This window comes from Tachyglossus aculeatus, chromosome 19 (assembly GCF_015852505.1).
Source record: "Tachyglossus aculeatus isolate mTacAcu1 chromosome 19, mTacAcu1.pri, whole genome shotgun sequence".
Classification (NCBI taxonomy): domain Eukaryota; kingdom Metazoa; phylum Chordata; class Mammalia; order Monotremata; family Tachyglossidae; genus Tachyglossus; species Tachyglossus aculeatus.
In genome coordinates, this window is record NC_052084.1 from 30,041,097 (window position 1) to 30,060,219 (window position 19,123).

Genomic DNA, 19,123 nt, shown 5'->3' on the forward strand with positions numbered 1-19,123 from the left:
GGTCTTAAATGACATGCCCAGAACAGCATGGCTTAGTGGATATAGCCTAGACTCCTAGACTACTGTATTATTCTAGGAGAATCACTATATTCTGAATGACTTTACTAGAAACTTAAGAAGAAATGATTTACAGCGGCAATTAAAAAGACAATTTCCCGAAAAGAAACCAACTCTCGCTGGAGTAAACACTGTAAGAAATGACACAGGTTGGAAAGGTCAATGGAACTCCTGCCCAATTTGTAAATTTTCCTTTAGAACAAAGTCAGCTCCTATAAATCTTTTATGATGGCAGCTGGACTGAGGACTTCCACAAGGAACATTAATCATTTCTAGGGTTTAAATATTAATAAAAATATACATCTGAACTTGAAAAACTCATTCTATTATCTCCTTCAAAAGAGACAACTGTGAAACACAAAGTGGCATCTAAGATTCAAGCCCTTCCTTAGATGGCGCTACAGATGGGAATGCCAATTGGATTTGTAAATTTTGTAAATTTTCTAAAATTATATGATTTTTCATTTCAAGAGAAAAGCCTACGCAGATTCTGGTTTAAAGTATAAGACGAACAGGGTCGGGGGCGCACCATGAGAAGGGTTTCTCTCTTGCCCTAGATTCAGAGGTAACTATCAAGAAGGTCCCGCAAGTTTCCTGAAGAGGACAACCAGAAATGAGGCACCTTCCCTGAAGTTCCCTAAGAGAACAGCCCCAATCCATTAAGATGGCAACCTAATTCAATATGGAAGAAGATCTGTTACCTGCCCACAACGAGTTTACAGTCTCAGGGTGGGGGCCGCCGAGCCAATCGGATTAAGCCTGTCCTTCAATACTGGCAACACATCCAAACTGTGGCTAACACATGGGGGAGTAGGGTTGAATAGCTAAGAGCGGGCGGGTTGAACTGTGAAACAAAATTGGGAGGAGACAAGAGAAAGCAAGTCTGAGTGGGTGGGAGTGGGAGGAATGCTAAAGCAAGCTACTAGAGGATGTTAATAATCTGTTTAAGCACCCTCAAAACAGAGTGCAGAGAAGCTAGCACGAATCCGATGATTAACGCGGTTCTCTTAGTAGATCCTGCTTTGTGCAATTGGTCTTGAATTCCCAATTGCTGTTTCGTGGTAAATTTGCACTGATAAGTTAGAAAAGATCTTTTAAACACCTGCTTCTGGGCACGCCCAGCAACCTTATTAAGTCCTTAGCGGAGAGGAAACAATGGATTCATTTGCCGTATCTGTTTCAAATGTTAAAATGGAAATACATTCGGTAATCAGGGGACGCAGCAGAAACAAGCAATTGAAAACTCCTAAATGTAAAAGCTTAGTTCGGTTTGTTATGCTTCTGATTAGGCAAAGACACACATTCCATTTGTGCCTCTAATAAATATGTTTTAGCATATGTAATTAACCCTACCACTTAACAACAGCAGTATTTACAGCATTTAGAGGGGCCGGTCCACGTGAGAGGCATTCAATAGAAGTTAAGGCCCTGGTCTTTGAGAAATGTACCATCTAATGGGGAAGGCGAGTTTATAAATCAATCATTTGTATTTACTGAGCACTTACTATGTGCAGAGCACTGTACTAAGTGCTTGGGAGAGTACAACAGAATTAGTGGACACATTCCCTGTCAATAACGAGCACTGTACTGCATGCAACAGGCATAGAACTTAGCCCAGGAAACAACATCATGCTCACAGTGAGAACTACTTTTTCCACGGAGACACTTCATTGATTCCTCAAAAGCCTGAACTAAAAAACTCCCTCAAAATAAAAAAAAACTGCAAAAAACCAAAACAACCTTCATTCTGCAGGCTCTCTGCTCTTGCTGCTGATAATGAATATACCTAAATGCCCCCAGTAAAAGATAAACAGCCTAAAGATGAAACCAGGTTAAAAAACAATGAGACACCATGAATATTTCAAAATTAAATGTTGGATGGGCTCTGGCATCAGATACAATTTCCTTTCAATTTTATGCAACTCTAAAAAAGGACAAGAACCCATCATCCATGTAGTTCAATCAGTTACGGTTTTAGTTGATGAACTGAACAGCTAATATTTGATATCCAAGTTAAAATGCCGGCTACTTCCACCATGCTGTTGTTGCAGAACGTGTTAAGTGGCCCATAGATCATCATAAAAATTCAATATCTAAGACGTTTTCTTCCCTGCCTTTCAGAGCCAAAGAAAAGAAAGATACGGTTGGCAAAACATAACACATTACTTGTCACCTTAAAGCGGCTCTCCTTTATGCTAAAAGCATCAAGTAGCAGCACGTATGACCACCCTAGGTTGGGAAGCAGCAGCTGAACGGTTCGGTAGACATCGGATAACTCAAATGGATGCCAACTATCAAGACTTGCCACTTTCACAAATGATATATAAGGGCCAGTTCCACCAGCTAGTAAAGCAAAGAACAACCGACACCAGCAGGAAGAGAGCAGAAACATCAAAAATAAGCATTAAAAAAGCTTTCCGTTATTTAAATGAGTTCAACAACAAGGGCAATGTCAAATACATGAAACTGTAGGACCATAAAATTGGTCGTTTGCCTAATAAATTAGTAAGAACTATTCTGAAATTGGGTTTCCAACTCTTCAAATGGCACTTCTGGCACATCCTTTGGTGTTATGAACAGACACACTCTACTTCAATCCAAAGGTCCAACACCTGAATGCAAAATTGGACTTTTATATCATGCCAATGCCATGCAGAGCACCAAGAGTTTCCTCATTTGATTGGGCAGGTCCAGAAACGAAATTATTTTAAATGAAAGATACTAGAAGACCAAACCAGCTCAGACCAGCTGGTTCCAGGAACATTAGCTTTGATCTATCTCACATTTTTGCAGTAGGTCAAACTCAAATGATTTCAATTGTTTACAATGTGAGCCCTGGGGTGGAACAGGGACTCTTTTTGATATGATTATCTGATTACCTAGCATTTAGCTCAGTGCTTGGCACTTAGTAAGAGGTTAATATATAAGGTCATTAAATAACTATAGCCGCCCTTTAAATGGTCACTTGCTCATGGCTTCTGAATGTGTAAGGACTCCACCTAGGAGGGTACTGAATCAATTGATCGAACTTAATGAGCACTCATTTTGTGTAGATCACTGTACTAAGCACTTGGGAGAGTACAATACGGTTGGTAGACATATCCTGCCCACAAGGAGATGCCGTCAACATCTTTGAGAAAGAAAACAAACATTCCACCTTGGTTAAAGTTTAGTGTTTTTCGCAGACCTGCTTACAGGTACGGGTTTAAATCCAGATGCTCTTGGGTGATCTTTGGCAAGCCACTTAACTTCTCCTTGCCTCGGTTTCCTCATCCACTAGGTAGGGATAAGATAACTGTTCTCCCTCTTAGCCTGTGAGTCCCATGTGGACAGGAACTGTGTCTACCTGCGTATATAAACTCTTAGCACAGTGCTTGAAATATAGAAAGCACTTAAAAATACATTTTTTATTACTATTATTAGTTTTGGCAACAACACAAAAAATATGGTGAGCTCCTACCTGGAATACAGGCACACCCCGGATTACGCCCACCTTGGGAATACAACCTGTATGGTTTGCTACCTTAAACCATGCGCATGTTCAACTGGCCTGATATCCCGGCAGTAAATTCCTGGGTTGAGATTAAGCAATCAGCAAAGAATGGATTTTGGAAGGAACTCTGCCTACAGTGTATGTACAATTTTTACGGCATTGAAGTCGCTGAACTGGACAGGCGACTCAATTTAGAAATGGAGGGGCCATGGACAATGGATAATTGCAGCTCATTCAGAGGAGTGATTGTCCAACAAGGACCTCATCAAATTCTGACAAGCTAGCGCATCTCTGCAAGATGCCAAAAAAGATGAAGAACAAACTATGGTTTCTCCACCACCAGCTAAAATCTTGGCCTAGTGGGAAAAGCACAGGCCTGGGTTAGAATCTCAGTTCTGCCCCTTGCCTGTTGTGTGACCTAAGTTACTTAACTTCTCTGTGCCTCAGTTTCCTCATCTGTAAAATGGGGATTCAATACCTGTTCTCCCTCCCCCTTAGACTGTGTCTGACCTGATTATCTAGTATCTTCAGCGCTTGGCACATAGTAAGCACTTACAGATGACCTCAATTATTGTTATCATTACTGGGAGTAAAAAGCCTTGTATCCATTTTTTAAAAAGCTTATGAATTTATAAATATAACTGAAGAAGATACTAACGGAGTTCAAAGGTGCGCAGAGGTGTTCAGATAGTCTGCTGCAAGGTACTTTAAGAGGAAGAGAAGAAGGTTGCATTTCACCTTAAACTGGATACATTTTTCACTACAGTTTGAAAACTACTATCACAGCCAGAATGGGAAGCAGCATGGGCTAGTGGAAAGAGCATGGGCTCGGGAGTCAGAGGACTTGGGTTCTAATTCCAACTCTGCCACTTGTCTGCTGTGTGACCTTGGGAAAGTCCCTGAACATCTCTGTGTCTTAGTCCCCTCATCTCCAAAATGGGGATTCAATACCTGTTCTCCCTCCTACTTAGACTGCGAGTCCCATGTGGGACCTGATTAGCTTGTATGCATCTCAGAGCTTAATACAGTGCTTGGCACATAGCACTTATAAAATGGCATTATTATTATTAAAACAACAAACAATAAGATTCTACTCTCTGCAGCCTCCTATAGAGCAGCACAATTCACGGACAACCTACTTGGTGTGGTTGATTGTTCAGAGAAACAATATCACATGCTCCCTGCCTACAAGGAGCTTACATTCCAATAAAGGAGACAAACATAAAAATACTTACCCCTAGAAGGATGAAAGATAAAGCACACACATATACATGAATGCTCAGAAGGGTGTGACTAATATCAAAAGTGCTTGCATATAAAAAAGTTCATAAACTGTCAAGAGTCAAAACCATATTACAACTCCATTTAAAATTGTGAGTTTATGTTAAGATCACTTTACTGAACATTAAACAAAAGTTTATGGATGTCTAGCATTACAGTACTTAGCATGTAAAGGAATTCCATATAACTTTTTCAGAGCTTCTGGAAAAGATCTTAATTTTTAACATATCAGTGAACGGGTAAACGAACCCCACAATAAAACCCCATTTTCAAGGCCTGAACTGCAACGTATTCTGGTCACCCCGTTATTAGTTAATGAAGAAGAGAGGGAACATGGAAAACGTGAAACTCAGTATTCAGATAATCTCAAAATCTAATTTCTTGGGCATTCTCAGAGGAAATTAAATCAAACGTTGGGGTGAATGGACATCATACTGGTGACATAATCTGCTCATGGACCGCTTTGTCATGTCAACACCAAATTACACAATGTGCCGCTGCATTTTTCTGTTTAAAAAGCACTGGAAACAGATGCTCTTAAAAAGAACAAAAAAAATACACATCTACGTCTAGTTCCTTATAATCCTCACTAACTAATAAAGAAATGCCAAATACAAGCTGCCCTAAACTGCAGAGTGAGAACTTCACTTGGCTTCTCTAAAGGTTGGGGAAAGAGAAGATTACCAGTTTGTGACTGCAGATGAAAAACCTTTAAACCAAGAGATGACTAGTATTTCATCCTTGCTCCCTTCGGCTGCTCAATGAGAAAGCGAAGTGCAGTTTATCTGCCAAAAAGGAAGAGTGGCAAAACCAATGCATCTACCGAACCTAAGCGGTGAGAGAGGAGCATTGTTCTTTCTTCGGCTCTAAAAATCAAGTCACCTTGGAAAATTAGAGACAGCACTTCTGATATAAATGATAATTATGCCATCAAAACATGTTTCAATTTCTTCAAAATTCTTGGGAAATTTTATAGCTGAATAGTTAAGGACATATTACTACTAATAATGGCATCTATTAAGGGCTTATTATGTGTCAAGCACCGGCGTAGATAAGAGTTAATCAGGTTGGGCACAGTCCCTGTCCCACATGGGACTCACAGTTTAAGTAGGAGGGAGAGATGCTGGCACCCTCACAGGATTTATACTGTTAGCCACTTCCTTTAGGAGTTTGGCCTGAGCAGACATTAGGTGACCTGAAGACTTGAAATTTTTATGAGTGCAAAACACATCTTCATTAAAACTTTGCCTAATTTCCTTGGGTACTTGACATAATAAAATGAGTACCCTGTATATGACAAAAATACTAATCCCGGTTCCGCCTTTTGGCTGCTGTGTGACCTTGGGCAAGTCGCTTTACTTCTCTGTGCCTCAGTTATCTCATCTGTAAAATGGGGACTACTACTACTGTGAGCCCCATGTGGGACAGGGACTGTGTCCAATCCGATTAGCTTCTATCTGCCCCAGTGCTTAGAACAGTGCTTGACACTTAGTCATTATTATTACCTCTAGTTTGCGATACATGACCAAACGAGTATTATAAAAGAATGAACGAGGCATCTCGAATAGACTTCTCCTAGCTTCACTTATTTTTCTCGATTAAAAGTGCCCTATAATTTTCTGGCTTTTCTCACTAAAAATAATTTCCTTCCAGGATGTAATAGGAAGCCAAGGATGATAATATCAGCAGCCTCTTTAAGGACTCTCACTATGTTTAGAAATTGTGTAGGTGGTTTGTGCACGTGAGCATCCAATAGCATGCTATTCCCCCCGCCTCCCCTCACTCAGAACTCATGTTTGATTGAAAAGTGACATTTGTGTAATTATATCTGGAAGGTACTAAGATGCTAAAAGTGAGAGATATATTATTACTATATCACAGTAATCAATAAGCAGGGCTTCTACGACATAATAACTAGTGATCGATACACTCAAACATCTTTCAAAACTGACTTTCCCTTAAGAAGGGGAAGCTTATCTACTCTTTGGAGAATTAGGGAGCCAGGGAGAAATCTCAGCCCAGTTCTCCCAGGATTCTTCCCTGGCACTGATCCAGGCACTCCCAAAGCTATCGTCAGGAATCCCCGCATCCCAGAAACACAAGGAAGGACAGGTGAATGCAAAGGTAGGTTGGTTGGAGAAGGTTCTGGAGTTCCCGATTCTGTGGTTAACTGGTTGCCTCTGTCACCTTTTTAATTTTCATTTTGTCTTTTCAGGCCTACATGCTCATGTCAGTTGTCAGGCAGCCTTATGCTGGTCACCAGAGTTCCACTTATTATTAGTGGCTTGTCCCAACCTAGTTAGCACCCTGTGGTTTTTTTATGACATTTGTTCAGCACTTTCTATGTGTCGAGCGAGGTTTTAAGCACCGGGATGCATACAAGTTAATCAGGTCGGACACAGACCCTGTCCCCCATGGGGCTCACAATCTAAGTAGGAGAGAGGATGGGTATTAAACCCCTATTTTTGCAGTTGAGGAAACTGAGGCACAGAGTTGTGAAGTGACTTTCCCAAGGTCACACAGCAGGCAAGTTGTGGAGCCAGGATTAGAGACTGTAGGGACTGTCTCTACCTGTTGTCGAATTGTACTTTCTGAGTGCTTAGTGCACTGCTCTGCACACAGTAAGCTCTCAATAAATACGATTGAATTGAATTGAACCCAGGTCCTTTGCTTCCCAGGCCTGTGCTTTATTCATTCATTCATTCAATGGTATTTATTGAGTGCTTACTGTGTGCAGAGCATTGTACTAAGCATTTGGAAAGTACAATTCATCAACAAAGAGAGACAATCCCTGCCCACAATGGGCTCACAGTCTAGAGGGGGGAGACAGACATCAAAACAATTAAACATGCATCAACAGCATCAATATAGAGTTATAGATATATAAACACTTTGGAACAGGTAAACAGGCATTAATATAAATATATAGATAGATAGACAGATAAATATAAATAAATAGAATTATAGACAGAGAAGCAGCGTGGCTCAGAGGAAAAAGCACGGGCTTGGGAGTCAGAGGTCATAGGTTCAAATCCCAGCTCTGCCAATTGCCAGCTGTGTGACTTTGGGCAAGTCACTTCACTTCTCTGGGCCTCAGTTACCTCATCTGTAAAGTGGGGATTAAGACTGTGAGCCCCATGAGGGACAACCTGATCACCTTGTATCCTCCCCAGTGCTTAGAACAGTGCTTTGCACATAGTAAGTGCTTAACAAATGCCATTATTATTATTATTATAGATATGTACCTACATACACAAGTGCTCGTGAAGTGCTCCATACTTTTCTATTTATTCTGTTGACTTGACACCTGTCCACGTTTTGTTTTGTTGTCTATCTCCCCCTTCTAGACTGTGAGCCTGTTGTTGGGTAGGGACCGCTTCTATATGTTGCCAACTTGTACTTCCCAAGCGCTTAGTACAGTGCTCTGTACACAGTAAGCACTCAATAAATACGACTGAATGAATGAATGAATGCTGTGGGGCCGGGAGGGTACAGCAAAGCAGGTGAGTTGGGGTGATGGGGAGGGGAGGGGGACCCTGGCTGACACCCTGGTGGAAATTCAGTACCAAGTTGGTATGCTTGCCAACCCTAAAGCCTATGCTTGCTATGCCAAATGGTGGCACGAAAATTTAGATAGGTTATTATTATCCACAATATTTGCAAAGAGATAATATGCAAGGCACTACATTAAAACAATTCACAGAATTAGATTCTGCAGTGGAAGCTTTTGTTACAGCTTTACTAGAGCCAGAACTTTTCAGTCTTAAGTCCAAAAATGCTTTGGCTTATTACTAATATTTTAAATGGAATGGAAAAATTGCTCCAGAATCAATTAAAAACAAAGACCTTTGTTTTTAAAAAATACGCAGCAAGCCTACTAACAACAAAAGTACCCTGTGAAGCAAAAACACTTGAAATGGTGCCCAAACGACAGAAAGCAGAAGAGTGAAGTCAAACAGATTTCACCTAACAGTTTTAAATGGAGGATATGACAAATTCTGGAAGCGAATGCTGCAATGTATTGACAGGCTCATGATTTAAAACTACATGATAAGATTACTTCAGAATGCTTTTTGAAATGGACTTCCCAATAAGCCCTTTCAAAATTCTGGATAATTACAAAACTCTATTTATATTTTAAGGAAAGAAAAAAATGTTTAATCTCATTTCAACTTGGAAGTCATTTGCCCCAAGGGCTTCCTAGGCATTCCACTTTCTGGACAGAACTGTGGGTGAGAAAGAATGATCTCAAAGTAACAGTTCAGACCAGACAGTCTATTTTTTTTGCAATGGAGTCACAGACTGGGACATTAAGCTGTTATGCATCTGCAGGTACGCAATAAAATGTTTACTGCTGATAGTAACGATTATTACAATGCAGTGTAACTCTCTGAGGTGGAGTGAGGGGGTGGGGTGAGGTAGGGGAGAAGAGGTGGAAGGAGAGGAAACTCCTGAATAAAATCCACTAGACTGTCAGCTCTCTGAGGGCACGGATCATGTGTACTCTCCCAAGCACTTAGGACAGTGTTCTGCATCTGGTAAGTGCTTAATAAATACCACTAATTGACAGTAAGTGCTTAATATTTCCACCACCCATGTTTGGACGTGATGTGGGTGTGTCCAGTTGGCTGATAAAAGCTGCTTGTCGAGCAACTCAATTCTCTTGGTTAAGATTGGGTGTCAATCTTCTCCCTGGACATTTTTTGAAAGGTGATGTGTCTTTCAGCCCTAAGGGAAGCCCTCTATCTTACCTGGAAGGAGTCCATGTAGCGAAGGGAGGATGGCAGTGCTCTATTGCTCCAGGAGAGAATCAAGAGCAGTTCCAAGCAGGTTTTGGAGGGCAAAGTTAGAGCATGAACCCCAATGTCAGTTTCCCAGGAACTTGCGAGTCTGAAATACAGAAAATGCTTGTTCAAAATCCGATATGTAGGGAAAAAAAAGACATTCAAAGCCACCGTTCATCTTTAGGGGAGTTATCCAGGCAAATTCCCCATAAGATGCCGGCTCTTTTCACATCCTCAGTTCCAACTTCTGCTAAAGTTTTTAAAGAAGGAAAATTGTCTGATGCTACCACCAAGAATCTACTGCCATTGTTTCCTTTCTCTTCTATTTGCTATTTTCCTTTCCTGCTCCTGACTCCTGCTCCCTCTCTACCTCCCGGCTTCCCCTCCCTCTCTACTTTCCTCCTCCTGCCCCTTTCAGCTGCCGGAATAACCAGATGCTCCAAAGGAGCTTGGATGAAGGAGGCCATTTCGTAACCTCGACTGTTTGGCCAGATCCCCTGTCTGGTTCCCCCTGATGGGAAGGGGATGAGTTTTGATCAGCCGGGCCAGTGTACAAAGAGTCCTGGCAGGGGCCTCTTCTGAAGCCAGACTCACACCCAGGCATTTGCTAAAGCAATTTTAATTCCAAACCTAATATAAATTAAAATATGAAAATTAGAATCAATGCCTTTACTTTCAAAACCCCAAAAAGGGTTTCGCTAAGCACCTCTATTTTTAAAAAAAGCAGAAACAATTTGGTGCAGAGAATTTGCCCAAGAGGAGCCTAAACAAAAAGCTCTTCAGAACCAATATCAAGAGTACTCTGTGACACTCTAAAAATAATCCCACATGATGGCAATAGCTAGCTATACAATCAAGCTATATTACCTTCCAGAGTACTGAAATACTGAAAGGTGTTAATCCTCAAATAATAGGGCCTAGGGGAAAGATTAAATAGAGAAACAGCTGCACATTTTATATTTCTACATTGGCCACCCTGGTGAACAACATGATCTAGGGAAGCCATCGGTTCCTTGGAAATCCAAGTGCACCTACCCTACAAAAACAACTGCTCTGCCACTTGTCTCTGCTGTGTGACCTTGGGCAAATCACTTAACTTCTCAGTGCCTCAGTTATCTCAACCGTAAAGAGAGGAATAAGATAGGGAGCGCCCCGTGGAACACGGACTGTGTCCAACCTCATCACTTCGTATCTACCCCAATACTTGGATCAATGCTTGGCACATAGTAAGCGCTTAACAGATACTATTACAAAAAATGGTAGCCAGTTGTTTGCCATCCCTGCTGAGGCTGGGACAGAGCAAGTAGAAAGAGGCTTAAAAGTTGAGTATGAGAGACAGAATCAGGAATAAGCTGCTTAGACCTTGGAATAAGTTGCCAAGGGAGACTGTCTTAGAAAAATGTCAGATTCTTGCCTAGTTAAGATGGTTAAAATATTGTTTGCCTAGAGGCTGGTGGATGGGCTTAGATGGATCCCTCAAATTCCTTTCCTGCTCTATGACTACCAACTGATGATCAGACCAGGAAAATGCTTCAGACCACTGTGTTCACATTAGTAGCCTCACTGACAACCCTTGAACAACAGGGATTAATTATGGAGTGTTGCTATCTGGAAGCAATATTTTATACTAAACTTTGAAATTCAATACATTGACCGTTACCTCCATCCATCAAGAGTGACTTCTGATATTAAAGTGTGTTTTCCCGCAAGGAGGGGAACTTGGTAATTAGTGGTCATTTTTCTCTTAGGTTCCCTTCTTGCTCGACAAAGAGTACAATTCACTCTCCACTTGAGATGTGAGTGGTTTGCAGTGATAATGATGTCTGGAGTATTTCTACTGGAGAGGTTATAGTGTGAATATAATGGGTCAGATTTATTGGATTGATTTTCCTGTATTTTGAAAGCATGTTAATTCATATCCCTAAAACCCTGTGGGGCAACTGTAAAAAAACAGAAAACATTGGCTATTTCTGTGTGTTTACAACATCTGAGCCCCATAACATTCCATGCAGTTGGATTTACATATTCCTTAATGCATGGCAGTACCAGATTAATGAATGTTCCAGAATATTGGAGCAGACGGTACTTGGAAAGCAGTATGGCTCAGTGGAAAAAGCACAGGCCTGGGGATCAGAGGACCCGGGTTCTAATCCTGTTTCTGTCACTTGCCTGCATGTGTGACCTAGGGCAATCATTTAACTTCTCTGTGCCTCAGTTTCCTCAACTGTAAAACGGGGATTCAAAACCTGGTCTCCTGCCCACTTAGACTGAGTACCTCATGTGGGATAGGGACTGCGTCCAACCTGTTTAACTTGAATCTACCCCAGAACTTGGAAGAGTGTTTGACACACACAGTAAGTGCTTAACAACTACCAGAAAAGAAAAGATGGATTCCAGCTCACTCCATAGGCTGTGCAGGCCAAGACAAATTGTTTCAGACGGGTTTGGTGAAAGAGGAGGAAGTAAAAAGTTTCACTTCAGTTCTACCCGAGTATCTCTCCTAAGACTCCAAGTTATTTGATGTAAAGAGTTATTAAATTATAGCCCTTTGAAGGGTGAATGATTCAACATAATATAGTTTCTCCAACAGCAGGAAAACCCTACACATAATCATAAAATCCTAAAACCAGAAAAGTCCAAGGAAACCTCGGATCCAGCTCCCTGCCCCAGACATTTCATTCCTCCTACAACAAACTACACATTCAGCTCTGATCCCATTAGATTGCGAAACCTAAGGAAAGGCAGTTTAATTTTAATCAGACTATCTTACAGCTGTTTCAACAGTTGTGTTCTATGAAATTTTAAAATTCTGCTCTTGACTGTACTTAGCGGCTCAACTGCTGAACAGCTGTTAACTCTAGAAGTTAAAAACAAACTCCGCTACATTATGCGTCCACTTGTGACGGCTTTGAGATTCTTTCAGATCAAAGGTTCCCTAATGTTTTCTGCCCAAACATTTTTGGACATCTAAGACTCTGGAATCCTTATAATTTTTTATTTCTAAATGTCTCCCGGCTATGGCGTCCTGTCCTAGATGAAGTCCTGGCACCCAGACGATACCAAGTCTCAAGAATGTGGATTCGTCCTCACAAAACTCCAGCCTGGGCTAATGTGGCCTAGCCTTATTCCTGGCTAGGGGAGAGCTCTGTTTATGCAGTGTGGTTGGCAAATAGTTGCCTCGGTAGCCTTAGTGCAGGTGCAGTGAGTTCTTTCATGCATCTGTTGCAGTACTATAACCACTGCAACATCTCTTACTGTACGATGTGAGCCAGTCTAATTCAGTTTAGCCCATGCCAAATTCTATTTAGCCAGCCACTCTGGCTTCCCAATGTGACCTTACAGTTGCCATTCCTCTAGCCACATAATAATAATAATAATAATAATAATAATAATGGTATTTGCTGAGTGCTTACTACGTGTCAATCACTGTTCTAAGTGCTGGGGTAGATACAAGCTAATCAAGTTAGACATAATCCCTGTCCCATATGGGGCTCACAGCTCCATTTCACAGATGAGGTAACAGGCGCAGAGAAGTGAAGTGACATGACCAAGGTCACACAGCAGACAAGAGGCAGGGCCGGAAATAGAACACAGAACCTTCTAACTCCCAGGTCTGTGCTCTATTCCCTTGGCCGTACTGATTTCTCTATTTAGGAAAATATAGGAGTTGAAGAAAACATGTTTTCAGGGGCAAGTTAACTTTAGTAAAGTATCAACTAACTTCCCCTCAAACGGGTACGTTTCTCACCTTATCCTTCCGATTTAGTTAAATCCCTCTCTCCTTCGGTATTTGAGACTCCATATCAATTTGCTCTCTTACTTGTTCTTTCAATTCTTTCTCTAGACTGTAAGCTTGTTGTGGGCAGGGAACACGCCTACTAACTCTTGTATCATACTCTCCCAAGTGCTTAGTATAGTGCTCTGCACACTGTAAGCACTCACTAAATACCGCTGACAGACTTATTTCCCCCAGTCCCAAAGCGGTACATTTTACAATAAAATTGTAGTCACATGTACTTGCCCTTGTCCTGTCCTCTATACCCTCCTGTAGTGAGCTCACGTAAACGCTTGTAGATCAATAACGTTCTGCCCCCACAAGGTATCCCACGCTTCCAAAGTCTGGCTTTGAAGGTTTTTGATATTTATTTTTTAACATTTTCCTTTTGCCCCCTTTAGGCTTTCTCTGTACCAATCAATTGCATTTATTAAGCGCTTACAGTGTGCAAAGCACTACACTATGCATTTGGGAAAGTACAACTCATCAATATAACAGATACATTCCGTGGTAACTGTACCACATTTTTGACACTTTATCAGGAAGGGAGAGTCCAAGAATATATTTATCAAATCAGAACAAGCCCACAGAGAAGCAGGGCCTGATTTTCGGAGATTACAAACCCATTCCACTGCAGGGCTGGATGATAGAGAGAGAGAAAGCCAGCACATTAATCGCAGGAACAAGTCTCTTCAACGTTTGCAGACCTAAAGGCAGATCAGATATTTCGAGCGGGCTGGAAGTACCAACTGGAGATGGGAATCATTTTCAATTCAGTATTTCTAAACCGGGGAATCCAGAAATCACAAATTCACTAGCATAAATTCTCTTGATTAAAGAGAACTATGGAATACTGGATCTGTTTTCAATGGTATCTGTTTTTATCGTAATGACAGGTGCTTACGTAGGCTGAGAATATCTGCCCCAAAGTCTGCCAACTTTCTTTCTCTCCAGAACTCTTCATTCCTCCACTTTACTGTACTGGAAGGATGAGCTTTACAAGGCTAAAGATAGAAAAGTTTTCGCTTTTAATAAGGGTTTAGATAAATAATCCTAAATCCCAAAGGACCTCGTTAAAGCAACCTCATAAAAGTTTTACACTTGCATATGAGTTTGGAAAAAAAATGTCTACCTAACAATTTGAGCTCCTGCTGACTTCTCTAGCCTTGGGGAAGTTATAGTTGAAATTCATGTGTCTAGCAATTTGAAATGATTTAAGGCAGCCCATTACGATGAATCATGGTGAAGAGAGCCAAATGAAAGACTCTTTTCAAACAAAAAAACTGTTTTAAACACATAAAGCTCAAAAAAGCCCCACCCAAGGTAATTATCATTAAGATTCCACTAGATGGCTTTTGTAAGCACAAAATTTATTCCTGTGGAGCTATTTCAGCTAATCAGAGAAACATGTATTTAGAAATAGTTACGCCGGTCTTTATCTTCTCCCCACTTTTCTTTGCCTCCTTACGGCAGTCATTTTGACAGTGTTTCTTTGGGCTTTGGAGTCAGAGGTCATGGGTTCAAATCCCGGCTCTGCCAATTGTCAGCTGTGTGACTTTGGGCAAGGCACTTCACTTTTCTGGGCCTCAGTTACCTTATCTGTAAAAAGGGAATTAAGACTGTGAGCCGCACGTGGGGCAACCTGTTCACCTTGTAACCTCCCTAGTGCTTAGAACAGTGCTTTGCATATAGTAAGTGCTTAATAAATGCTATTATTATTATTTTTATTATTATACTAGGGGATTTATATCACGGTCACCTTCCTTCCAAAGGGGAGAAGAGTTCCAAATGTGGACAATTAAAGTCATGCTACTGGAAAATAAGTTAGTTGCAATCATAAATATTTATTCTGTACAGCCTAGGAAAGGATACTCAAATCTACTGCCAGTGAGCATGGCTGCCATTTCACCTCATTCATCTTGGGCTCCTTGCTGATCTTCTGCCTTTGCACCCAGTAAATTTCTAAATCTTGTCACCATCTGTACACCAACTCTGATACCCGCTCTTCCTTCCCACCGTCACCATGAATCTTATCCAGACCGTGGTCATCTTCCATCTAGAATTTTTGAAACCTTCCAGACCAATGTGGAACCAAAGCCCAGCTCCTATTTAGACTGTGAGTCCCACACGGAGCTGGGACTGTGTCTCCCCTGATTATCTTGTATCTACCATGGTGCTTACTATAGTGCTTGGCAAATAATAAGTGCTTAATACCATAATTATCATGTAATTATCATCATTGTTAGTATAAGCTTACTGCCCCTACAGGAACCTTCAGCTCTAAGGCTGAAGTGATTTGCAATCAAAGACTGTGTCTGGTGGTGTAAGGAGTGAGAAGTAATAATAATAATACTAATTGCGTAATTTATTAAGCACGTACTATATGCCAAGCACTGTTTTAAGCGGTGGGGTAGATACAAGGTGATCAGGTTGTCCCACATGGGGCTCACAGTCTCAATCCCCATTTTACAGATGAGGTAACAGGCACAGAGAAGTGACTTAATAATAATAATAATAATAATAGTATTTTTAAGCACTTACTATGTGCCAAGCACTGTTCTAAGCACTGACTTGCCCGAAGTCATACAGCTGACTAGTGGCGGAGCCAGGATTAGAACCCATGACCCGTGCTCTTTCCACTAAACCACGCTGCTTCGCTAATCTGTAAGAACCCTGTGGGATGGGACAGTGTTTACCAACTCTCCTGTATTGTATTTCCCAAGCACTTAGTACAGTGCTCTGCATACAGTAAGTGCTTAATAAATATGATTGAATGAATGAATTGGACTCTCCAACTGAGTGCTCAGCCCCCACTAAGCACTCAAAATATACCAGTCAGCGATTGTAAAGCAAATGAGAGGGAAAACATTCAGAAGATGAACAAACATCTGAAGATTAGCCGATCACTACCTCACATGAAACAACTTTAGCTCTTTCACAGTCTTGATTAGTTTAGATGATACAAGCGAGGAGAGAAATTCTGGTAAGTGGGCAGGAAAGCGCTACAAAAAGTTAAAAAGAGTGCATTTAGTTCCTACTTTTTTATGGCATTTGTTAAGCGCTTACTATAAGTCAGGCACTATTCTAAGCATTGGGGGTAGATACAAGATGATCAGGTTGGATACTGTCCATGTCCCAGATGGGGCTCACAGTCTTCTCATTTTCAGATGAGGTAACTGAGGCACAGAGAAGTGAAGTGACTTGCCCAAGGTCAAAGAGCAGACAGGTGGCGGAGCGGGGATTAGAACCCAGGTCCTTCTGATTCCCAGGCCTGTTCTCTACCTTCCAGGCTGTGCTGCTTCCGATATTTTTTCTTAGAACAAAGCAGAAAAAGGAGCACTGGTTGGGGAAAGAAGCCGCCTTTGTCAGAATCTCAAATATTTATGGACACCTGTCACATACAGGCCTAACTTTTATGTAGTCTGAACTATTTTGCAAGAAATTATTCCCCCTCATCAGTTAAGGATCCTTCTCTATGGGCTCCGTTTTTCTAAATCCTTTATCCACCTTGGATGGCTCCAAAGAGTGATCCCATCAAGCCTGTGGTACGGCAGTGGGAGATGACCCACAAATCTAGCTCCCGATCTTTGAAAAATCACTTGGTTATCAACCTGGTATGTGGCGAATAAAAGCCCACCTGAGTTTACATTTTCTTTACGGATTCACCAAATAAAGGCCAAACTGCTCAAAACGTCTTTAAACTAAAACCGATTAATATCCTCTAGGGAGGGTATGAGAATTATTTTCCTAATGTTCACCTTCGATCCAAATACCTTTTCTCTTAAAATGGGCATCAAAGGGAACAGAGAGCATTGTTCATTTCAAGTTCACAAGGGTACAGTCACCTACAAGCCGGAGAGAGCTATTACTATGTGTATTAAGTGCTACAGCAATCATATTTTATGAAGACTGATGATGATGGGGTCTTGTAAATGACAGACAAGCATAATTTCAGAACAAAGACTTTGGAATTGGGAGTCTGTACGAAGGAATTGATTATCGTGCTAGGAGTTTACGTCATGCCACAGGCATGATCTTGACCCGGTCTTTAGCGGGGCTCAATCCTTTCCCCTGATTTCTCTCCTGCCTCAGTGACCGCAACTGAGTCAAGTGTACCACTACTGGTCAGTGGGGTACGGGAAATTCCACATACCATGAATCACAAACGTCACTGGCTTCTCCGCACCATATTAATCCCATGCCCTAGACTGCCCTGAGCTCACTGGGCCAGTTTTCACTCACGCCACTTTTAGTTTTTAAACCGGAGAGTGCAAACTTCCGAACGGTGACCCAGATAACAAGCAATACCTCGGGAAGCCGAATCAAGCAAGGAAGGTAAATTAAAGGTTTGATCACAGAAACACGTCCTTTAATGCATTTAGATACTGCCGCAACCTCACAGAAATAGTTAAAACATTTACTGGGGATTACCTGAAATGCCTGATCTTTGTACAGCTTATATAGATCTGTAATCTTCCCCTCTCTTTTTCTTCTCTTGCCCCATAATTCTCTCCTTGTCGCTCTGTTCATCTTCACTTGCCAATCTCCTCTGCTCTCCTCTGACCCTCAGCTCTTCTACTGGCCTGCCTGGCTCTTCCTCTCTTTCATCTTTTTCTACTCATCTGTCACTTTCTCTGTCCCTCAACTACCATCCCTTGTCTCTCTCTTGTCTCTCTTGGGGCCTCGCCTCATTTCTCCTTCTCATTCTTTTTTTATCCACTTTTAGATCTTCCTGGCTTTCCTCAGTCCTGACTCTTCCTCTTTCCTCTTCTGCTCTTTTCCTTCAAGTCCTCAATGTTTCACTCCTCTCCCATCTTGCATGTTCCATCCCCTTTGGGCTTTCTTTCTGGCTTTTCCTCTTTCCATCTGCCAATCTCCTTCGACCCCCCTCTCACCCCTTCTCACTTCTCCCCCCTCCTCTCTGATTTACTCCTTGTCCATATCTTTGTCCTTAGAGAAGCAGCGTGGCTCAGTGGAAAGAGCACGGGCTTTGGAGTCAGAGGTCATGGGTTCAAATCTTGGCTCTGCCATTTGTCAGCTGTGTGACTTTGGGCAAGTCACTTAACTTCTCTGGGCCTGAGTTACCTCATCTGTAAAATGGGGATTAAGACTGTGAGCCCCTGTGGGACAACCTGATCACCTTTTAACATTTCCAGCACTTAAAACAGTGCTGTGCACATAGTAAGCGCTTAAAAAATGCCATCACTATTATTAGTATCTCTACATGTTCCTTCACGCAGCATGGCTTAGCGGAAAGAACATGAGTCTGGGAGTCAGAGGACCTGGGTTCTAATCCTGCCTCCATCTAATCCTACCTGTGGGATCCTGGGCTAGCCAATTCTCTGTGCCTTCATTTCTTCATCTATAAACTGGTGATTCCATACTGGTTCTCCCTCCTACTTAGACTCTCTCCCACCTGATTATCTTCTATCTACCCTAGTGCCTGCTACCTAAGAGCTAACAAACATTTCAATTATTATTATTATTACGCTTACTAAGTGTAAGGATTTCCCAGCAGTAATACCAGCTTGGATTTCTATAGAGCTTTTATTGCTAAAGTGCTCTCACATTAATTAGTTCGTTTCAGCCCTCACAACAACCCTGTGAGGCAGGGAGAGAAGGGAGGTTTTACTGACCCCAATTTACAGATGGGGAAGCTGAGGTACAAAGCAATTAAGTGGCTCCCCCACAGTCACTAGGCAGATCAGCGGCTCAGCTTGGACTCGAACCCGG

At 41.7% G+C, this 19,123-nt stretch overlaps 1 protein-coding gene across 4 annotated transcripts in view; it reads right to left on the reverse strand.

Moving 5' to 3' along the window:
• UBE3D (ubiquitin protein ligase E3D) overlaps positions 1-19,123 on the reverse strand; it is an 86,243-nt gene that overhangs the window by 26,329 nt on the left and 40,791 nt on the right. For all 4 annotated transcript variants that reach the window (XR_005455045.1, XM_038761123.1, XM_038761124.1 and 1 more), the window contains one exon: positions 9,583-9,721. Coding sequence is in view for 3 of the 4 variants with exons in the window: in XM_038761123.1 (XP_038617051.1) it covers positions 9,583-9,721 (139 nt within the window). In the remaining variant the exon portion in view is untranslated. The remainder of the gene's footprint in view (positions 1-9,582; positions 9,722-19,123) is intronic.